The sequence below is a fragment of the Thalassophryne amazonica genome, chromosome 7 (assembly GCF_902500255.1).
Source record: "Thalassophryne amazonica chromosome 7, fThaAma1.1, whole genome shotgun sequence".
NCBI classification, from domain to species: Eukaryota; Metazoa; Chordata; class Actinopteri; order Batrachoidiformes; family Batrachoididae; genus Thalassophryne; species Thalassophryne amazonica.
Window position 1 is genome coordinate 17,289,113 of NC_047109.1, and position 21,181 is coordinate 17,310,293.

The 21,181-nt window shown below is 40.1% G+C and overlaps 1 protein-coding gene across 2 annotated transcripts in view; it reads right to left on the reverse strand.

The window, feature by feature from the left end:
* Nucleotides 1-1,366: 1,366 nt before the first annotated feature.
* ndufaf6 (NADH:ubiquinone oxidoreductase complex assembly factor 6) overlaps nucleotides 1,367-21,181 on the reverse strand; it is a 41,010-nt gene continuing 21,195 nt past the window's right edge. For both annotated transcript variants that reach the window (XM_034173912.1, XM_034173913.1), the window contains 6 exons: nucleotides 19,920-19,976; nucleotides 18,499-18,601; nucleotides 17,166-17,299; nucleotides 10,586-10,687; nucleotides 7,985-8,041; nucleotides 1,367-1,545 (listed from right to left, as the gene is read on the reverse strand). In XM_034173912.1, coding sequence (XP_034029803.1) covers nucleotides 1,417-1,545; nucleotides 7,985-8,041; nucleotides 10,586-10,687; nucleotides 17,166-17,299; nucleotides 18,499-18,601; nucleotides 19,920-19,976 — 582 coding nt within the window. In that variant the 3' untranslated portion in view covers nucleotides 1,367-1,416. The remainder of the gene's footprint in view (nucleotides 1,546-7,984; nucleotides 8,042-10,585; nucleotides 10,688-17,165; nucleotides 17,300-18,498; nucleotides 18,602-19,919; nucleotides 19,977-21,181) is intronic.

The window sequence follows — 21,181 nt, forward strand, 5'->3', positions numbered from 1 at the left end:
AGTGCCAAAATGACAAAACCTCTCACGTCTTTCATTATTCCATTCAGTTCACCACAAAATTGTTACACAGCTTGAAGATGTTTGAACATATCTCATTCACATGCCGATTATCTACAGTACATATTAAAAGTGTGCGTGGGTGTGTGAGTTTATTAATAAGTTCAATGTAAGTACATAATATTCTTGTAAATATGTTAAAATTACATGCATGACTCAAGAGAGTGAAAGCACTTATTTCCACTGTGGTCCATTTAAAAATCAAGTGACAAAATAGAAGTAATAATAAAATTTAAAAAATAGTATCAATAATACTGATAATAATAATAAAAATAATGCTAATAATGTGTAAATATGATAACAACAACCTAAACTATTTTTAAATACATTAAGACAGTAAATTAACATAAAATAATTGCGTAGATCAAGCGGGTAGCGTTAGTGGCTCACTGTCATCCTGCATATGGAGAATATCTCTGCCTTTTCCACCATCTTTTCTGCTTAAGACAGTCTTAGGCTTCTTAAAAGTCCTCCTCACTACTCTCACCAGTTTGGCACCTTAGGAGCTCTCTTAAGGTCTAAGGTGCTTTGCAGAGAACTTTCATCTTACCAAGGGAAAATTCAGAGAAATGTCTAAAAATTCAAGGAATTCTAAGATTTTTCTCAGAACAATGTCATTAGGAGCTGCTTCGTGGATACAGGTGCTTGAAACTAGTGAACGTTTGCACTCTGAGCGCAGTGCTCTAGTTTTTTTTTTTTTTTTTTTGGCTGAGAAAACGAACAAAAGCTGAATCTGGACAGAAATACAGGGTAACTCCAAAAAAAAAAAAAAAAACAGAACCCATAAAATTGTAATAAATCCTACAAAAGTTTAGCAATTTGTGATCAAAACCCACAGGTCACGCATGTCTCTCAGTTGTCCACAAATGAAGGTTGTTGTTTCAGACCTCAGAATGAGATCCAGATCGACGGCCACAAGTTCTAATGAGTGCTGCTGCTGCTGTTTGTGGTGAATTTGTCAGTTTATTAACAGCTGTAAACCACAAAAAGTACATGGACGCCAAACAGAAAATGATAGAATATTAAACACACAAATCAGCTCTTAGGCTGTTAAAAAAAAATACTAACCCCATGTTTGATGGGATTAAATCATTCTGTTACCACAGTAACATGACTGCACAGCAGCATCTGTCACATCTGCAACTCTTCTGTCTCCAGGTTGAGAGCGGAGTTTGTCTGAAGAAACATCGCTGTCACATCTACAAAACTCTTGAAACACTGAAGAACAAAACAGTTCGGTTGCTCAGCTGTTCTATCAACAAGGTGGACGGGCGTCGTCCTGCAGCGTTCAATGATTTATATAAAAAAAAAAAACCCTGCAGATGACCTCCTGCAGGAGGAGGTGAAGGAGTGGTGACGTCAGTAAGACTTCTTCCAGGAGCGGAGGTACAGCAGGAGCGGGAGGAGCGGGTTTCTGTGCTGGAGGCCGGGGTGGAACACGTCAAAGTTGACCTTCCGGACTCTCTGCAGGTAGTCCTCCAGCACCACCTGCAGCACCACAGAAGAAGAGCTGACTCACCTCCTGAAAGGTGTGTCTGGAATACACATACACATATTCAACCAACAGCAGGTTGAGTGTTTACATTAAATGTGGGTCTTGGTACTAGTTTGTTTTAGGGGAAAAAAGTCTTAAGGCTCATTCAGATCACAGTGAAGGGAAAAAAAAAAATCCTGTCCAGGCCCTGAGGCCTACCTGTGCCGTGTTTATCCCCAGATTCTGTCGCATGAAGCAGATCAGAGTCGACGGTTCCCCCTGGAGGGGACACCAGGGTACCGCCCCAGCAAAGGCCAGTACTCAGTTCCACCTCAGCGGACTGAGACGATGCAGATTAAGGGCCTGATTTACTAAGATCCCAGATAACGAGTGCTCAACTGTGTGGGCTTTCTGAATGTTTGCGTGTTGGTTTTTGAACGTTTAGCATGAGATTTACCAAGAATAACTGCGCATGTGACAGCGGGTCGGAACGTGACGCAGACAGGAGTGTGTAAATTAAGATTCTGTGTGCGTTGACATGCAATCAGCCACACGTAGGCATGTGTCTGCACATCCTTATGCACAAAATGTGCCACATAGCTGAGCCTGTTCACACACTGGCAATACAAAAACAACATGCTATTCCAGATATTGTTGGTATTGCAGGTATTGTTCCATCAAAGATATTTAAGGAAAATGCTGAATATGCTGCTTTCTGCCAGTGGGTTGCACACAGAACTGTACACACAGAAAATTTACTTTAGCCTTCATGTGAAAGTTAGTTAAAAAAATCAATAACAGTAAAGATCAGGGCCCATATGCACGAAGCAGCTTAAGGCTATAAACAGCTCCTAGCGACGTTATTCTAAGAAAAATCTTAGAATTTCTCTAATTCATATTTCTTAGAATTTTCCTTTGGTAAGATGAAAGTTGTCCGCAAAGTACCTTAGTCCTTAAAAGAGCTGCTAAGGTGCCAAACTGGTGAGAGGAGGAAGGAGGACTTTTAAGAGGCCTAAGAGTGTCTTAAGCAGAGAAGATGGTGGAAAAGACAGAGAGAGATATTCACGGTATGTAGGATAACAGTGAGTCAGTAACACAGCACCTGCTTGATCTATGGAATTATTTTATGTTAATTTACTGTCTAAATGTATTTATAAATCAATCAATCAATCAATCAATGTTTTTTTTATATAGCGCCAAATCACAACAAACAGCTGCCCCAAGGCGCCCCACATTGCAAGGCAAGGCCATACAATAATGATGTAAAACCCCAACGGTCAAAACGACCCCCTGTGAGCAAGCACTTGGCTACAGTGGGAAGGAAAAACTCCCTTTTAACAGGAAGAAACCTCCAGCAGAACCAGGCTCAGGGAGGGGCAGTCTTCTGCTGGGACTGGTTGGGGCTGAGGGAGAGAACCAGGAAAAAGATATGCTGTGGAGGGGAGCAGAGATCGATTACTAATGATTAAATGCAGAGTGGTGCATACAGAGCAAAAAGAGAAAGAAACAGTGCATCATGGGAACCCCCCAGCAGTCTACGTCTATAGCAGCATAACTAAGGGATGGTTCAGGGTCACCTGATCCAGCCCTAACTATAAGCTTTAGCAAAAAGGAAAGTTTTAAGCCTAATCTTAAAAGTAGAGAGGGTGTCTGTCTCCCTGATCTGAATTGGGAGCTGGTTCCACAGGAGAGGAGCCTGAAAGCTGAAGGCTCTGCCTCCCATTCTACTCTTACAAACCCTAGGAACTACAAGTAAGCCTGCAGTCTGAGAGCGAAGCGCTCTATTGGGGTGATATGGTACTACGAGGTCCCTAAGATAAGATGGGACCTGATTATTCAAAACCTTATAAGTAAGAAGAAGAATTTAAATTCTATTCTAGAATTAACAGGAAGCCAATGAAGAGAGGCCAATATGGGTGAGATATGCTCTCTCCTTCTAGTCCCCGTCAGCACTCTAGCTGCAGCATTTTGAATTAACTGAAGGCTTTTTAGGGAACTTTTAGGACAACCTGATAATAATGAATTACAATAGTCCAGCCTAGAGGAAATAAATGCATGAATTAGTTTTCAGCATCACTCTGAGACAAGACCTTTCTGATTTAGAGATATTGCGTAAATGCAAAAAAGCAGTCCTACATATTTGGTTTAATATGCGCTTTGAATGACATATCCTGATCAAAAATGACTCCAAGATTTCTCACAGTATTACTAGAGGTCAGGGTAATGCCATCCAGAGTAAGGATCTGGTTAGACACCATGTTTCTAAGATTTGTGGGGCCAAGTACAATAACTTCAGTTTTATCTGAGTTTAAAGCAGGAAATTAGAGGTCATCCATGTCTTTATGTCTGTAAGACAATCCTGCAGTTTAGCTAATTGGTGTGTGTCCTCTGGCTTCATGGATAGATAAAGCTGGGTATCATCTGCGTAACAATGAAAATTTAAGCAATACCGTCTAATAATACTGCCTAAGGGAAGCATATATAAAGTGAATAAAATTGGTCCTAGCACAGAACCTTGTGGAACTCCATAATTAACTTTAGTCTGTGAAGAAGATTCCCCATTTACATGAACAAATTGTAATCTATTAGACAAATATGATTCAAACCACCGCAGCGCAGTGCCTTTAATACCTATGGCATGCTCTAATCTCTGTAATAAAATGTTATGGTCAACAGTATCAAAAGCAGCACTGAGGTCTAACAGAACAAGCACAGAGATGAGTCCACTGTCCGAGGCCATAAGAAGATCATTTGTAACCTTCACTAATGCTGTTTCTGTACTATGATGAATTCTAAAACCTGACTGAAACTCTTCAAATAGACCATTCCTCTGCAGATGATCAGTTAGCTGTTTTACAACTACCCTTTCAAGAATTTTTGAGAGAAAAGGAAGGTTGGAGATTGGCCTATAATTAGCTAAGATAGCTGGGTCAAGTGATGGCTTTTAAGTAATGGTTTAATTACTGCCACCTTAAAAGCCTGTGGTACATAGCCAACTAACAAAGATAGATTGATCATATTTAAGATCGAAGCATTAATAATGGTAGGGCTTCCTTGAGCAGCCTGGTAGGAATGGGGTCTAATAAACATGTTGATGGTTTGGATGAAGTAACTAATGAAAATAACTCAGACAGAACAATCGGAGAGAAAGAGTCTAACCAAATACCGGCATCACTGAAAGCAGCCAAAGATAACGATACGTCTTTGGGATGGTTATGAGTAATTTTTTCTCTAATAGTTAAAATTTTGTTAGCAAAGAAAGTCATGAACTCAGTACTAGTTAAAGATAATGGAATACTCAGCTCAATAGAGCTCTGACTCTTTGTCAGCCTGGCTACAGTGCTGAAAAGAAACCTGGGGTTGTTCTTATTTTCTTCAATTAGTGATGAGTAGAAAGATGTCCTAGCTTTACGGAGGGCTTTTTTTATAGAGCAACAGACTCTTTTTCCAGGCTAAGTGAAGATCTTCTAAATTAGTGAGACGCCATTTCCTCTCCAACTTACGGGTTATCTGCTTTAAGCTACGAGTTTGAGAGTTATACCATGGAGTCAGACACTTCTGATTTAAAGCTCTCTTTTTCAGAGGAGGTACAGCATCCAAAGTTGTCTTCAATGAGGATGTAAAACTATTGACGAGATACTCTATCTCCCTTACAGAGTTTAGGTAGCTACTCTGCACTGTGTTGTTATATGGCATTAGAGAACATAAAGAAGGAATCATATCCTTAAACCTAGTTACAGCGCTTTCTGAAAGACTTCTAGTGTAATGAAACTTATTCCCTACTGCTGGGTAGTCCATCAGAGTAAATGTAAATGTTATTAAAAAATGATCAGACAGAAGGGAGTTTTCAGGGAATACTGTTAAGTCTTCTATTTCCATACCATAAGTCAGAACAAGATCTAAGATATGATTAAAGTGGTGGGTGGACTCATTTACTTTTTGAGCAAAGCCAATAGAGTCTAATAATAGATTAAATGCAGGTGTTGAGGCTGTCATTCTCAGCATCTGTGTGGATGTTAAAATCGCCCACTATAATTATCTTATCTGAGCTAAGCACTAAGTCAGACAAAAGGTCTGAAAATTCACAGAGAAACTCACAGTAACGACCAGGTGGACGATAGATAATAACAAATAAAACTGGTTTTTGGGACTTCCAATTTGGATGGACAAGACTAAGAGACAAGCTTTCAAATGAATTAAAGCTCTGTCTGGGTTTTTGATTAATTAATAAGCTGGAATGGAAGATTGCTGCTAATCCACCGCCCCGGCCCGTGCTACGAGCATTCTGACAGTTAGTGTGACTCGGGGGTGTTGACTCATTTAAACTAACATATTCATCCTGCTGTAACCAGGTTTCTGTTAGGCAGAATAAATCAATATGTTGATCAATTATTATATCATTTACCAACAGGGACTTAGAAGAGAGAGACCTAATGTTTAATAGACCACATTTAACTGTTTAGTCTGTGGTGCAGTTGAAGGTGCTATATTATTTTTTCTTTTTGAATTTTTATGCTTAAATAGATTTTTGCTGGTTATTGGTAGTCTGGGAGCAGGCACCGTCTCTACGGGGATGGGGTAATGAGGGGATGGCAGGGGGAGAGAAGCTGCAGAGAGGTGTGTAAGACTACAACTCTGCTTCCTGGTCCCAACCCTGGATAGTCACGGTTTGGAGGATTTAAGAAAATTAGCCAGATTTCTAGAAATGAGAGCTGCTCCATCCAAAGTGGGATGGATGCCGTCTCTCCTAACAAATAGTTTAGGTTGTTGTTATCATATTTATACATTAATATTCTCATTATTTTTATTATTATTAGTAGTAGTAGTATTGATATTTTATTTTATTATTACTTCTATTTTGTGATTTGATTTTTAAATGGATCACAATGGAAATAAGTGTTTTCGGGTTCTTGTGTCATACATGTAATTTTAACATATTTACAATTATATTATGTACTTACATTGAACTCATTAATAAACTCACACACCCACGCATACTTTTAATATGTAGATAATCGGCATGTGAATGAGATATGTTCAAACATCTTCAAGCTGTATAACAATTCATTTTGTAGGGAACTACATGAAATAATGAAAGACAAGTGAGAGGCTTTGTCTTTTTGGCACTCTGCCACCAGGAGGTGCAACACAGGGACGGCATCAAACACAATACACTTTTCACTTATGGTGACACTTAACTCGCTAAACCAATTGAACTACAAAAACACAATAAATCATCAACACTCACAACATTTTTAAACTAACATGAACCACAATAGCAACATTTAAAACCCCCAAACCCAGAACTCCCATAATGCATTGCAGCACAAGACTTTACAGGTTTAGCGACCGGCCCAGCGATCACTCCAGTTTAATTCTGCTGAGTATCATCATCATGACATTAAATTATTTGCAATAATTATGCAATTATATGATCGCTGATTTTCCTGTTCATTCATATGTAAGAGCTCAGAGTGCATTTATTTTTTAGTTCCCCTTCCCTTTCCGTGACAACCAATCACAAGACCACGTCATATCTAGCAACGGGGTCAACTCTACCTCCTCAGTAAGATAGGAGTTTCTGTCCCCTCCTTGCTCAGACTTGCTCTCAGACACCTGCTGGCTCACTCTTAGGCTAAGATTCCTTGCCAGGAAATTTTAGGCTAAGTTCAGAGCTCTTTGAGAGGACTTTGAGATGCTTTGTGCATACGGGCCCAGGTGTCTCACTACAATGTACTTTGTGCTCTGCGCAGAAAAGCGCAGAGTCCACCCGTTATGCACAACGTAAACCGCTAACTCTTTAAGTATGTTGAAAGTTTATAATTAATGATTTTTTTTTAATTCTGTCTACAATGAGGTGGCACCTTCCTCCTGACTGCTGAAACAGCAGTCTGTCAAGTGCACTAAGCTAACACCAGGTTTCAAACACAAATATATAGTCGCTATCAGAACCCGTTAAATTTCCTTTTGAGCTTGATAAATCTTATTGTGTGGGCTAAATTTACCTATTAGCACTCTGGTGGACACACCTCAATTTGTATATTCACAAAGGCTAACTAGTTAAATGGACAACATGCACAATCCTCAGTGTGCAAAATTAGCATGCACATTTTTAAACATGAAAACCTTTAAATCAACCACTCAATGTCTTGTCCAAGGACACTGGTAGTGTGACCAGGAATTGAACCCTGGTCTACATACGGGCAGCCCAGCTCCTTATCCCACTGAACTTCCTGCTCCACAGCGAGCCGGGACTCAGGAATCATTTTAATTACATTTTACTTTAAAGATGCCAGCAGAAGTAAATGTACAGAAGTCTATCTGTCTTCTGCAAATACTGATAATCATACCTTATATATAAACATACATTAAAAAAACAGACGATTTCAACTGTTATATACAGCAAATAAAAATAAAGTGAGTCATGTTTTTCCTGCAGTGTTTGTGACATACCGTTTGGAGGAATGCCGGCACTGCAGCTGCTGAGATGCTGTGGCTGAATGATCGAGCCTGAAAAACACAGAACGTCAACGGCCTGTCACACCTTGATGACTTAGCCAGCGTATCAAACATGCTGCCAATATGCCCTTATACCTTAGCTGACACGTTCAGTAAGTTCTGTGGTTGTCTGGAACACGTCAAATGCGTCTACATACGTCAATATGCGTTGGAGGTAAGTTCAATGTAAGTTACACACAGGTTCAAAGCAAGTTACTCATAGGTTAGCAATAGGTCTTGGGTACATGAACACCATGGGCCTGTCACACCTTGACGATTTAGCCAGCAAACTTATGAGTAATGTGGTGAATATGCTGGTTACGTCAAATATGTTATGCAGCTGACACATCATGATGATTTAGCCAGCATATGCCGACAGTCCTGTTTCTACCGAGCAGTCCGGTGTCACCAACTGAAAGGCCCCCCCCCCCTAAAATCGGTCCCTCCTGCCTTCACTGTGGATGTGTCATTTCTGAGCGTCAGCAGCGATTCACTGATTATCACCTCGTTTCTGCTTCAAACTACACTACAGTCATCATCTATCTCAGCCACAGATATCTGAAGGTTTTGCACAACAATCATTTCCACATAAATTCAGCATTATTTTATAATAAAAGACGGGGGAGCGATCAGAGCACCACAGCAGCACATCTGAGTCTGACTCTCTGAGTCTGACTTTCTACACCCAAAGTGATCAAAGGCAATAATGTGATTATTAGCCATCAGATGACAAAGTAAAACCTCTTAAATCTTTCTAAAGTCAGTTTTAAGCAGAAATGAGGTGATAATCGGTGCATCAATACTGACGCTCCAAAATGACATAGGCGCAGCAGCACATCAGACTCAGATGCGCTGCTTGTGTTCTGATCATGTCCCCATCTTTTAATATCGTCACCTTCCTAAAATAATGGCCTATGTCATGTTTTCATGTTTTTGAGAAAACACAAGCGCTTCAGTGGCTGAGTAGAGTATTTACCTGAAGCAATCGGCATTTTGAAAAGCTTCTAAAATTGCCACATAGTCACATACTCTTTTTACGTCGACATAATAATAATATGGCCTAAGTCACACTCTTGAAATAGGCCATTATACAGCTGGGGTGGAATTGCATGATCTCCTCAAATGAAGATTTAAGCGATTTTACCACAGATGGCCAGCATCATAGGGAGACAATTTAGGCATAAAAAATCCCCTTTTGGAAAAAATGATTTAGGCCGTTATTTTAGGAAAGTGACAATATGAAATAGTGCTGAATTTATGTGGAAATGATTGTTGTACAAAAATAAGGACACTAAGTTTTGTCAAGCTGTGATGATGAATCCAACTGAAATCAACAGGTCAGAATAAGACTTTATATTTACTCCGTGTGAATGGTTTTTATATTTAAAACAGTCTGAACTGTTCACATGAGATTGAAACTTTGAGTTGAACAGCATCAATGAACGAATTTTGACTTATGAGCAACTTACAAGAAACGTGTGTCAATAATCGCATAACTTACCTACAACTTATGACCCGCGTATGCAGGTTGTACGAGACATACGCTGGCATATGTTGAAAATTTTGCGCAAAATTTTGTGCTGATATACAATATTCAACATGTTCTTAACTTATACAAAACTTACCCATAACTTATTCGACGTAGGCAAGCGTATTCGGCATATTTTTAATACATCGACATACGCAGGCTAAATCGTCAAGATGTGGCAGGGCCTTTATCTCAATGTATCTCAACTGATGGCTAATGTACAAATAACGTGTGTCAACAATCACATAACTTAATTTCAACTTATGGCCCACATATGTGGGACGTATGAGTCATATGCTGACATGTGCTGAAAATACTGTGCATGCACAAAAAATTTTTTCGAGGTACTTCCCATATTACGATGTATACCAGCATGCTTCAACATGCTCTTAACTTACACAAAACTTACCCATAACTTATTGGACACACACCAGCATGTTCGCCAAATTTTTTAATACGTCAGTATATGCAGGCTAAATCGTGTGACAGGGCCATCACAGAAAAAACAAAACAAAACACAAAAAAAAAAAAAAAAAAAAATCAACCAAACAGGGTAAAAAAGCCTGAGCCTGAATAAATGTTGGAAAAAGGATGAATAGATTTTTTTCTTGTTCTTTCCTCAGTCAACATTATGGCATCTAGACTTTTATTCAACAGTGACTGAACTTGTCCTTTAGTATTCAACACATGTCCAAGTGAGTCAGAGGACAAACGTGGAAAACTGAACAAGAAGTTGAGCTGGTCTCTAGCCAACTTCTAAATGGCAAATACCCACATTGTGGATAATAAATTTTTTTGTATCAGATCGTAAATGTCTCCTGCCTAGTTAAGGAAAACTTTTATCGCCAACTTTTATCGCCAACGATGAAACCCCCAAATATTAATATTATAATAGTACGTAGACTAACTCCACCTCTAAACCACATCTTTGGTCTCAAACCTTTCCCACTTTTGTCTTTAGATGACTCCTGACAAAGTTTGTGGTATGAAATACAGCTCCGGGTTCAGGCGGTGCGTGTGGTACATACATGCTGCAGATGTACGTGAGCTTGGCTCGCAATGTCGTAAACAACATCCCGAACTTTCTGCTCCCGGCTGCCACGGATGAAATCCTCTTGAGAAGCTCCATGCTGCAAAAACAGCAACAAAAAAACAAGAGTCATCATAATGTTTGTGGTTCAACATCCAGCCTGAGATTATTTTGACACAAAAAGCCAGCTGAGTTTAAAGAAACACTTCTCTCATCTGTGCAAAAAAGAAACTTCAAGTCTTTAACATTGAGGCGAGTTTTTGTAGTTTAGCTTTGGCCACAAAACAAATGCAAAATTCTACTGAACTTTTAAAATTAGAGATATATACACATCTATACCACAAATCTGTGTGTGTGTTACACATTAGCCTGTTCAGTGAAAAACTCAAAAACCACACAGTAACATTGTCATTTTTTCAGGCAACATGTAAAATTACCTGAAACTTGTAACTGAGTATATTTTAAGCACATTATAAATCCCGTCACTCACAATGGAGGCACTCAGCGGCTCATGCTAATGCTAGCTCATTAGCATCATTATGTAATGCTAGTGACTTTTCATGTGAATATTAACCCTTTAGCATTGCATTATGTCATGTCCATTCACATTGCTTTATGTAACACTAGTGAGTGTTCATGGTAATGTTAGTCCATTAGCATCATATAATACGATGCTGTTAGCATCACATTATGTAACATGGAGTTTTCTTGCTAATGTCAACCCTTTAGCATTGCGTTATGTGAGGCCTGTTCGCATCTTGTTATGTAACACAAGAGAGATTTCATGCTAACATTAGCCTGTTAGCATTGTGCTATGTCATGTGAATCACTACTTAAAGGTGCTCCCCTCACTCAGATCCTCAGCCAACAGAAATATGTACAGTAAAAATCACCTAAACTGTCATCGCATGAACTGGATATTCGCACTCAATGGACAAAAGCAAAAGTCCCAATGTTTTTGTACAGTTTTCATATAATAAACACAGTATAACAGATTTTTGCTCACACTGGACAAAATGTCCCACCCCACTGTAATGCATTTCCATTAAAAACCCCTCGCATATACCAGACAGAGCAGTCTGGACATGCCCAGTAACAGAGTTATGAAATGAAGTTCAGCACTGACACTCGCCGATTCAAGGAAAAAAGGTACCCTATTACCTTGGTTAAAAGCCTTGGTGTTTATTTTTTCCAAACCTTGCTCAGACACGAACCTAAACAAGGCTGGGCATAATTCAAGGCCGGTGATTATTAACAAAATGCTACTTGCTGCCTGCACTGTAATATGGTGTTAAGTTTTGCACATATCCCTGGGTGTGACGAACCAATCCACTTTAGATCAGAGCCCTCTGGGTGGCTGTGAACCCTCCCCATGACATGCACCTGCTAAATGGCGGAGACCGCACAGGCTGCGATTTGTCACTTTTATGTTTTCACTCCTTCCTGTCTTGTCATATTTTAACAGTTTTTGCAGTGGGCATGCTGATTAATGAAACCTACTACAATAGTTAGCTGTTGTTATTTGGGAGGTTTTATATACATTAATATACAGTGAGGAAAATAAGTATTTGAACACCCTGCAATTTTGCAAGTTCTCCCACTTACACAACAAAAATATAAATGCAACACTTTTGGTTTTGCTCCCATTTTGTATGAGATGAACTCAAAGATCTAAAACTTTTTCCACATACACAATATCACCATTTCCCTCAAATATTGTTCACAAACCAGTCTAAATCTGTGATAGTGAGCACTTCTCCTTTGCCGAGATAATCCATCCCACCTCACAGGTGTGCCATATCAAGATGCTGATTAGACACCATGATTAGTGCACAGGTGTGCCTTAGACTGTCCACAATAAAAGGCCACTCCTAAAGGTGCAGTTTTATCACACAACACAATGCCACAGGTGTCGCAAGATTTGAGGGAGCGTGCAATTGGCATGCAGACAGCAGGAATGTCAACCAGAACTGTTGCTCGTGTATTGAATGTTCATTTCTCTACCATAAGCCGTCTCCAAAGGCGTTTCAGAGAATTTGGCAGTGCATCCAACCAGCCTCGCAACCGCAGACCGCGTGTAACCACACCAGCCCAGGACCTCCACATCCAGCATGTTCACCTCCAAGATCGTCTGAGACCAGCCACTCGGACAGCTGCTGAAACAATCGGTTTGCATAACCAAAGAATTTCTGCATAAACTGTCAGAAACCGTCTCAGGGAAGCTCATCTGCATGCTCGTCGTCCTCGTCGGGGTCTCGACCTGACTCCAGTTCGTCGTCGTAACCGACTTGAGTTTGCAAATGCTCACATTTGCTGGCATTTGGCACATTGGAGAGGTGTTCTCTTCACGGATGAATCCCGGTTCACACTGTCCAGGGCAGATGGCAGACAGCGTGTGTGGCATCGTGTGGGTGAGCGGTTTTCTGATGTCAATGTTGTGGATCGAGTGGCCCATGGTGGCGGTGGGGTTATGGTATGGGCAGGCGTCTGTTATGGATGAAGAACACAGGTGCATTTTATTGATGGCATTTTGAATGCACAGACATACCGTGACGAGATCCTGAGGCCCATTGTTGTGCCATACATCCAAGAACATCACCTCATGTTGCAGCAGGATAATGCACGGCCCCATGTTGCAAGGATCTGTACACAATTCTTGGAATCTGAAAATGTCCCAGTTCTTGCATGGCCGGCATACTCACCGGACATGTCACCCATTGAGCATGTTTGGGATGCTCTGGACCGGCGTATACGACAGCGTGTACCAGTTCCTGCCAATATCCAGCAACTTCGCACAGCCATTGAAGAGGAGTGGACCAACATTCCACAGGCCACAATTGACAACCTGATCAACTCTATGCGAAGGAGATGTGTTGCACTGCATGAGGTAAATGGTGGTCACACCAGATACTGACTGGTATCCCCCCCCCCCCCCAATAAAACAAAACTGCACCTTTCAGAGTGGCCTTTTATTGTGGGCAGTCTAAGGCACACCTGTGCACTAATCATGGTGACTAATCAGCATCTTGATATGGCACACCTGTGAGGTGGGATGGATTATCTCAGCAAAGGAGAAGTGCTCACTATCACAGATTTAGACTGGTCTGTGAACAATATTTGAGGGAAATGGTGATATTGTGTATGTGGAAAAAGTTTTAGATCTTTGAGTTCATTCATCTCATACAAAATGGGAGCAAAACCAAAAGTGTTGCGTTTATATTTTTGTTGAGTGTAGAAATCATGGAGGGGTCTGAAATTTTCATCTTAGGTGCATGTCCACTGTGAGAGACATAATCTAAAAAAAAACCCCCAAAAATCCGGAAATCACAATGTAGGATTTTTTTAATAATTTATTTGTATGTTACTGCTGCAAATAAGTATTTGAACACCTACCAACCAGCAAGAATTCTGGCTCTCACAGACCTGTTAATTTTTCTTTAAGAAGCCCTCTTATTCTGCTCTCTTTACCTGTATTAATTGCACCTGTATGAACTCGTTACCTGTATAAAAGACACCTGTTCACACCTTCAATCAATCACACTCCAATCTGTCCACCATAGCCAAGACCAATGAGCTGTCTAAGGACACCAGGGACAAAACTGTAGACCTGCACAAGGCTGGGATGGACTACAGGACAACAGGCAAGCAGCTTGGTAGAAGACAACAACTGTTATTATTACTTATTAGAAAGTGGAAGAAACACAAGATGACTGTCAATCTCCCTCGGTCTGGGATTCCATGCAAGATCTCACTTTGTGGGGTAAGGATGATTCTGAGAAAGCTCAGAACTACACAGGAGGACCTGGTCAATGACCTGAAGAGAGCTGGGACCACAGTCACAAAGATTACATTAGTAACACATGATGCTGTCATGGTTTAAAATCCTGCAGGGCAGCAAGGTCCCCCCGCTCAAGCCAGCACATGTCCAGGCCCGTTTGAAGTTCACCAGTGACCATCTGGATGATCCAGAGGAGGCATGGGAGAAGGTCATGTGGTCAGATGAGACCAGAATAGAGCTTTTTGGAATCAACTCCACTTACCATGTTTAGAGGATGAGAACAACCCCAAGAGAACCATCATAACCGTGAAGCATGGGGGTGGAAACATCATACTCTGGGGGTGCTCTTCTGCAAAGGGGACAGGACGACTGCACCGTATTGAAGGGAGGATGAACGGGGTCATGTATTGCAAGATTTTGCCAAACAACCTCCTTCCCTCAGTAAGAGCATTGAAGATGGGTCATGGCTGGGTCTTCCAGCATGACAATGACCCCAAACACACAGCCAGGGCAACTAAGGAAGGACTCCATAAGAATCATTTCAAGGTCCTGGAGTGGCCTGGCCAGTCTCCAGACCTGAACTCAATAGAGAATCTTTGGAGGGAGCTGAAACTCCAAACCTGAAAGATCTAGAGAAGTTATGTATGGAGGAGTGGACCAAAATCCCTGCGGCAGTGTGTGCAAACCTGGTGAAAAACTACAGGAAACGTTTGACCTCTGTAATTGCAAATAAAGGCTACTGTACCAAATATTAACATTGATTTTCACAGGTGTTGAAATACGTATTTGCAGCAGTAACAAACAAATAAATTATGAAAAAAAAAAATCCTACATTGTGATTTCCGGATTTTTTTTTAGATTATGTCTCTCACAGTGGACATGCACCTAAGATGAAAATTTCAGACCCCTCCATGATTTCTAAGTGGGAGAACTTGCAAAATTGCAGGGTGTTCAAATACTTATTTTCCTCACTGTATATATGTCGTGTAGCAGACATGACGAGCGAAGCTCTTCAGCATCTTACCATGTCATTTTGGTCCTTCCTTTATTTAGTAAATGCTTTGGTGGAGCATGAGCATGGCTAAAACCTTGTCATATCAATATAATATATGATATGACCGATTTCACACAAAGTGCAGCAAAAATTAAACATTCTTAAACAAAACAGCAATAATACCACACTCATTTTGCACTAATCATAAGGTTAGGATATAGTGCCCTCCAAAAGTATTGGATTAGGAACACTTGGTATTTCACACATTATATGTTCGATGTCGCTGACATTAATGAGCAAAGCTCTTCACTATCTGTGTATATATCATCAAACAATAATTTAAAATTGAATAATTATTGCAGAACCTACCATTGGTTTGTGGCTTTTTACAACAATGGGCAGAGGTTTTGTACCACTTCCAGTTTGTGGCTTCGTCTACCATTGGTTTGTGGCTTTTTACGACAATGGGCAGAGGTTTTGTACCACTTCCAGTTTGTGGCTTCATCTACCATTGGTTTGTGTTTTTTTACGACAATGTTGTCTGGTTTGTGGCTTCGTCTACAATGGACAGAGTTTTCTGTGCCATTTCCAGTTTGTGGCTTCGTCTACCATCGGTTTGTGGCTTTTTACGACAATGTTGTCTGGTTTGTGGCTGTTCCCCATGGGCAGATTTTTTTTGTGCCATTTCTGGATTGTTTTGTGCCATTGGGCAAGGTCTTTAATCCCCTACTGCTCCCGATGTGCAGTGAGCGCCTTGTATGGCAGCACCCTGACATCGGGGTGAATGTGAGGCATAATTGTAAAGCACTTTGAGCATCTGATGCAGATGAAAAAGCGCTATATAAATGCAGTCCATTTACCATTTATTTACCATTTCCAGTTTGTGCCTTCGTCTACCATAAGAGCGAACGTCGCTTGTATTATTTTATTTAATATATTTACTAAAATTCATATTTGAAGTATTTTTATTTTGTGGATTTCAGATAGATTAGAGTGGATTTCTTTACAGGGATTGCACTACTATCAACTACTATAAGCAACAAGATCATATCCTGCAGCAGCCTGTACTCAAGGTTCTTGAAATGTGGCAATACTGCCACCTGGTGGACATTTACCATTAATGCAAGTACAATAGAATTTCGCCAAGAGCTCTAGTTTCATATATCGCCAGTGCATGTTGCCTCTGTCTCTGCTGTTACAGAAGTACTCCATCAAATTCATGTTCTCAGTTCATGTCCATGGAATGGATGTATGAATGTATTTCCAGTATCCCGATTTTCCATCTGGCTGTCCTGGTTCCCTAAAACCTGATGTGAACCTTGTTAACCCAGGAAGAATTCAAGCAGGTATGGCTTTATTTTCATGTCTAATGAGAAGATCGAGAAGTAGCAGGAGCTGAAGGATGAACTGGAAAAGAAGTGGAAGCTCAAGGACAAAGTGGTCCCTGTGGTAACAGGAAATCTTGGGGCTGTGATCCCCAAACTGAGAGAATGGTTCCAGCAAATTCCAGGTGTGACATCTGAGGTCTCTGTCCAGATGAGTTCAGTTCCAGAAACAACTAAGATACTTTGCAGGACCCTCAGACATGAGAGCTGTGATGTCTGGAAAAATCCAGTAAATTCTCAGCATTTTCTACAAACAAACTGTATGAAAGTTTTTGCAAAACAAAGCGCTGACGTTCAGACTGCAGTCATCCATCAGCACACTCAGATACATGACACTAACAAAAACAAAACCTGAAACAACTGGAGAAAAAAATAAACCAGCTGACCAGATTTGGACAAACCAGCTGACGTCGGCGCTCACCAGCATGCAGAGGTCCATGGGCACGTAGACTTTACGTCGGCTACAGTGGTAAGGTGTCGCTCTGAGGCACGTCACGATTCCCTGCGCTTTCCCGATGTGACTAGCCGCGTGGTCGGCGTGTACGTCTTTCACACCTGAAAACGTACAGCCACATGTGGTCTCGTTTATTAGGGTTTAAAAGTACAAAGTTTAGAGTTTGCTGAACAAATGATGTTAAAAACTGTGGAACACCTGACTTTTGTTGGCACTTTTTATGGACGTTGAGAAACATTGTACTTTTATGTGGCTTTTATACTTCTGGATCACGTCACACAAATGTCAAGGAATCCAAGTGTTTATTGTTTTTATGGATATACAAATACCGTCATATCAAATACTTTAACCTGGGAGGCTCAAAAACCACAATGATTGTTTAAAAAGTACTCAAGACATACAGAACAACAGAGCCAGAAAACAAACAGCACAGAAGAACCAAAATAAATTATGTGAGATTTTACTGCGGTAGCACTTCTGGGTGTTTATGTTTTTATTTTTTTAAAGGCATGTTTATGGGTGGGTTGCCGATGTTGAAATTAAATGATCCAAAATTTCAATTTATAAATTAAAAAAATAAGTATTTTCCGGACTGTAAGTCACATTTATTTTTGAAACTTACTGTATATTTCAAAAGCATTCTAGAAAAAAACATTTTGTCACAAACTGTAAAAACTACTTTTTCAGTCACACAGTAGCCCAAACAGTGCAGCACGGTGGCTTAGTGGTTAGCACTTTTGCCTCACAGTGAGAAGGTCATGGGATCCATTCCCACCTATGGCCTTTCTGTGTGAAGTCTGCATGTTCTCTCGGTGTCTGTGTGGGTTTCCTCCGGGTGCTCCGGCTTCCTCCCAAATCCAAAGACATGCAGGTTAGGTGAATTGGAAACTTGAAAAAAATTGTCCGCTATGACTGTTGGGATAGGCTCCAGCCCCCCGCAACCTGATGTTGGATAAGTGGTTGAAGATGAGTGAGTGAGTGAGTAGCCCAAACAACAGTGGATAAAAATATCTGTAATTTTTTTTTCCACCACTCGACTGTACTGTGCCATGATACTTACGTAGCGCTATTTTTTTTTTTACATACATGTTGCTTTGGAATATAAATCACAGACCATCCCAAAAAAGCAAAAAACAAAAACACGCAACTCATAGATTGGAAAATATGGTATAATAAAACATAAAAATAAAAGTTGACTCTATCCACAGTTTGTGGATTTTTTATTAACCCTGTCAGGAGTTAATGTCTCCAGGTGTTTTTCCAGGTAAAAACTGATGGGAAACAGTTTCGGGTGTCTCACCTAAACACTCCAGCAGCAGGTACATTAAGGAGGAATGAGTGTTCTCTGCGTAGTTCTCCAGTTCCTGAAGGTTCCTGAAGGCTTTGTCATCCAGATCCTTCTCCTGAAAATAAATAATAATAATAACTTGCATGTTGCCTGTGGGGATCCATGGGCTCTGGATTGGGTCGTGTTTATAAAATAAGTAGATGACATTTTTTAAGGGTGGTAATAAATTAAGCAATGAGTTGGAATGGCGTGTGAGTCCAGAATGTTTTTAGAACCTTAGAGCTCAACAATTTTTAGAAGAACTCAACCATTTTATTTCATGTTAATTATGTGATTTTTTAAATGTTAATTTACTGTCTTAATGTATTTATAAACTGTTTTGGTTCTTGTTATCATATACACACTATTATTATTATTATGTTTTATTTCTACTTTGTCATTTGATTTTTAAATGGACCACAACGGAAATAAGTGTTTTCACCTTCTTGTGTCATATATGTATTTTTAACATATTTACAGTTATATTATGTACTTACACTGAACTTAAAATCACTCGCCACACTCAACGCTTTTAATATAAAGATGAATTACCACCCCCAGCAGGAATGTTGTGTGACTCCAGAAAGCAGTTAACAACATCCATTGTTCTGTTTTGGTAGCATTCGTCCTTGACCCAAAATACATAAGCATACCAAACGGCAAATGTCAGCTGTACACAGGTTCTCTGTGACCGAAGGTGAACGAACGCACAGCTGCTGTAAGCAGGTGGTTTTATTTTGACAAACAAAGACAGTGGCTGAAGACATTAAAACCACTAAACATTTCACTCATGGTATCAACATGAAGCTTATGTCAACCAACTGAGCTACAAAAACACAATAAATCAATAACACTAACAATACTGTTAAAACCCTGAACTCCCATGGTGCATTGCAGCACAATGTCCATTGTTTATTGGTTAGCTAAAATTGCCAATTTCTCAAAGAAATATTTGTTCTATCAACTTTCCATTTCTGCAACGTTCATCCTCGACCCAAAATGCATAAGCATGGCTAACAACAAATGTCAGCTCTCCCCGGTCTCTGGTGTGTTCAAAGCCATACACATGCACGCATACATGCACAAACACGCACAGGCCACTTGGCTATTATAATATAGATAATAATAACACAATAATAATAAATAGAATTTTAGGAATAAGATCCTGACTCACATCAATAAGTCAAAATATAAAAATTTAATTCTAATTCAGATATTTCTTTTTTTTAAGGAAACAGACACACGGTGCCGCATGTAGGCAAACTCATGTATTTAACAATAAGTATGAGTGCATCTTAAAACTGCATTTGTTAGATAAAACTACAGTTTGAGAAAGAAGCCTTGTTCATTGTAAATGGGTAAATGTATGACACGTGTGAGTGTTTGTGCCTTACTCTGTCCGTTATGATCCTCAGCAGCCATCTCTTCGTGAGGCGGTGTTTCCTCACAGCCTGAAAAATACCATCCAAAACTTTAGCCAAGTCACTTAGCATCCACTAGTCACATTAAACATTAAACGCTGATCTCTCTCCCTCTCGCTGTGTTTTTGCCCATTGGGCCACTGACTGTTCAAATTTAGTAACCTTCCCTCGAGATTTCACTGACCACTATTCTCGAGGTGGATGTAAAAATCTTTATAACTTCTTGTTGAATGCCATGGACACAGTGAGCACAAAAGAAAAAAAAAAAAAAAAAAAAAAACTTGGTCAAAAAAAACAAAACAAAAACAACAACAAAAAACTAAAAATCTTATATGCGGTTGGTAAAATAAGCATTGAGCATGTCACCATTTGTCTCAGTAAATATACAGTGCCCCCCGAAAGTACTGGAACACATTGGAATGTCACACATTTTAATTTGTTTATGCCATTACAAATACAACCCCAATTCCAATGAAGTTGGGACGTTGTGTAAAATGTAAATTAAAAACAGAATACAATAATTTGCAAATCCTCTTCAACCTATATTCAACTGAATACACCACAAAGACAAAATAAGGTTTGGCATTGTCTTGCTGAAATAAGTAGGGACTTCCCTGAAAAAGACGTTAGTTGGATGGCAGCATGTGTTGCTCCAAAACCTGGATGTACCTTTCAGCATTGATGGTGCCATCACAGATATGTAAGCTGCCCAAACCATGGGCACTAACACACCCCCATACTATCACAGATGCTGGCTTTTGAACTTTGCGTTGGTAACAATCTGGATGGTCTTTTTCCTCTTTTGTCTGGAGGACATGACGTCCATGATTTCCAAAAACAATTTGAAACGTGGGCTCATCAGCCACAGCACACTTTTCCACTTTGCGTCTGTCCATTTCAAATGAGTTCAGGCCCAGAGAAGGCGGCGGAGCTTCTGGATGTTGTTGATGTATGGCTTTCGCTTTGCATGATAGAGTTTTAAGTTGCACTTGTAGATGTAGGGACGAACTGTGTTAACTGACAATGGTGTTCTGAAGTGTTCCTGAGCCCACACGGTAAGATCATTTACAAAATGATGTTAGTTTTTAATGCAGTGCTGCCTGAGGGCTCGAAGGTCACAGGCATTCAATGTTGGCTTTTGGCCTTGCCGCTTACGTGTAGAAAGTTCTCCCGATTCTCTGAATTGTCTGATTATATTATGGACTGTAGATGATGGATCCATAAATTCCTTGCAA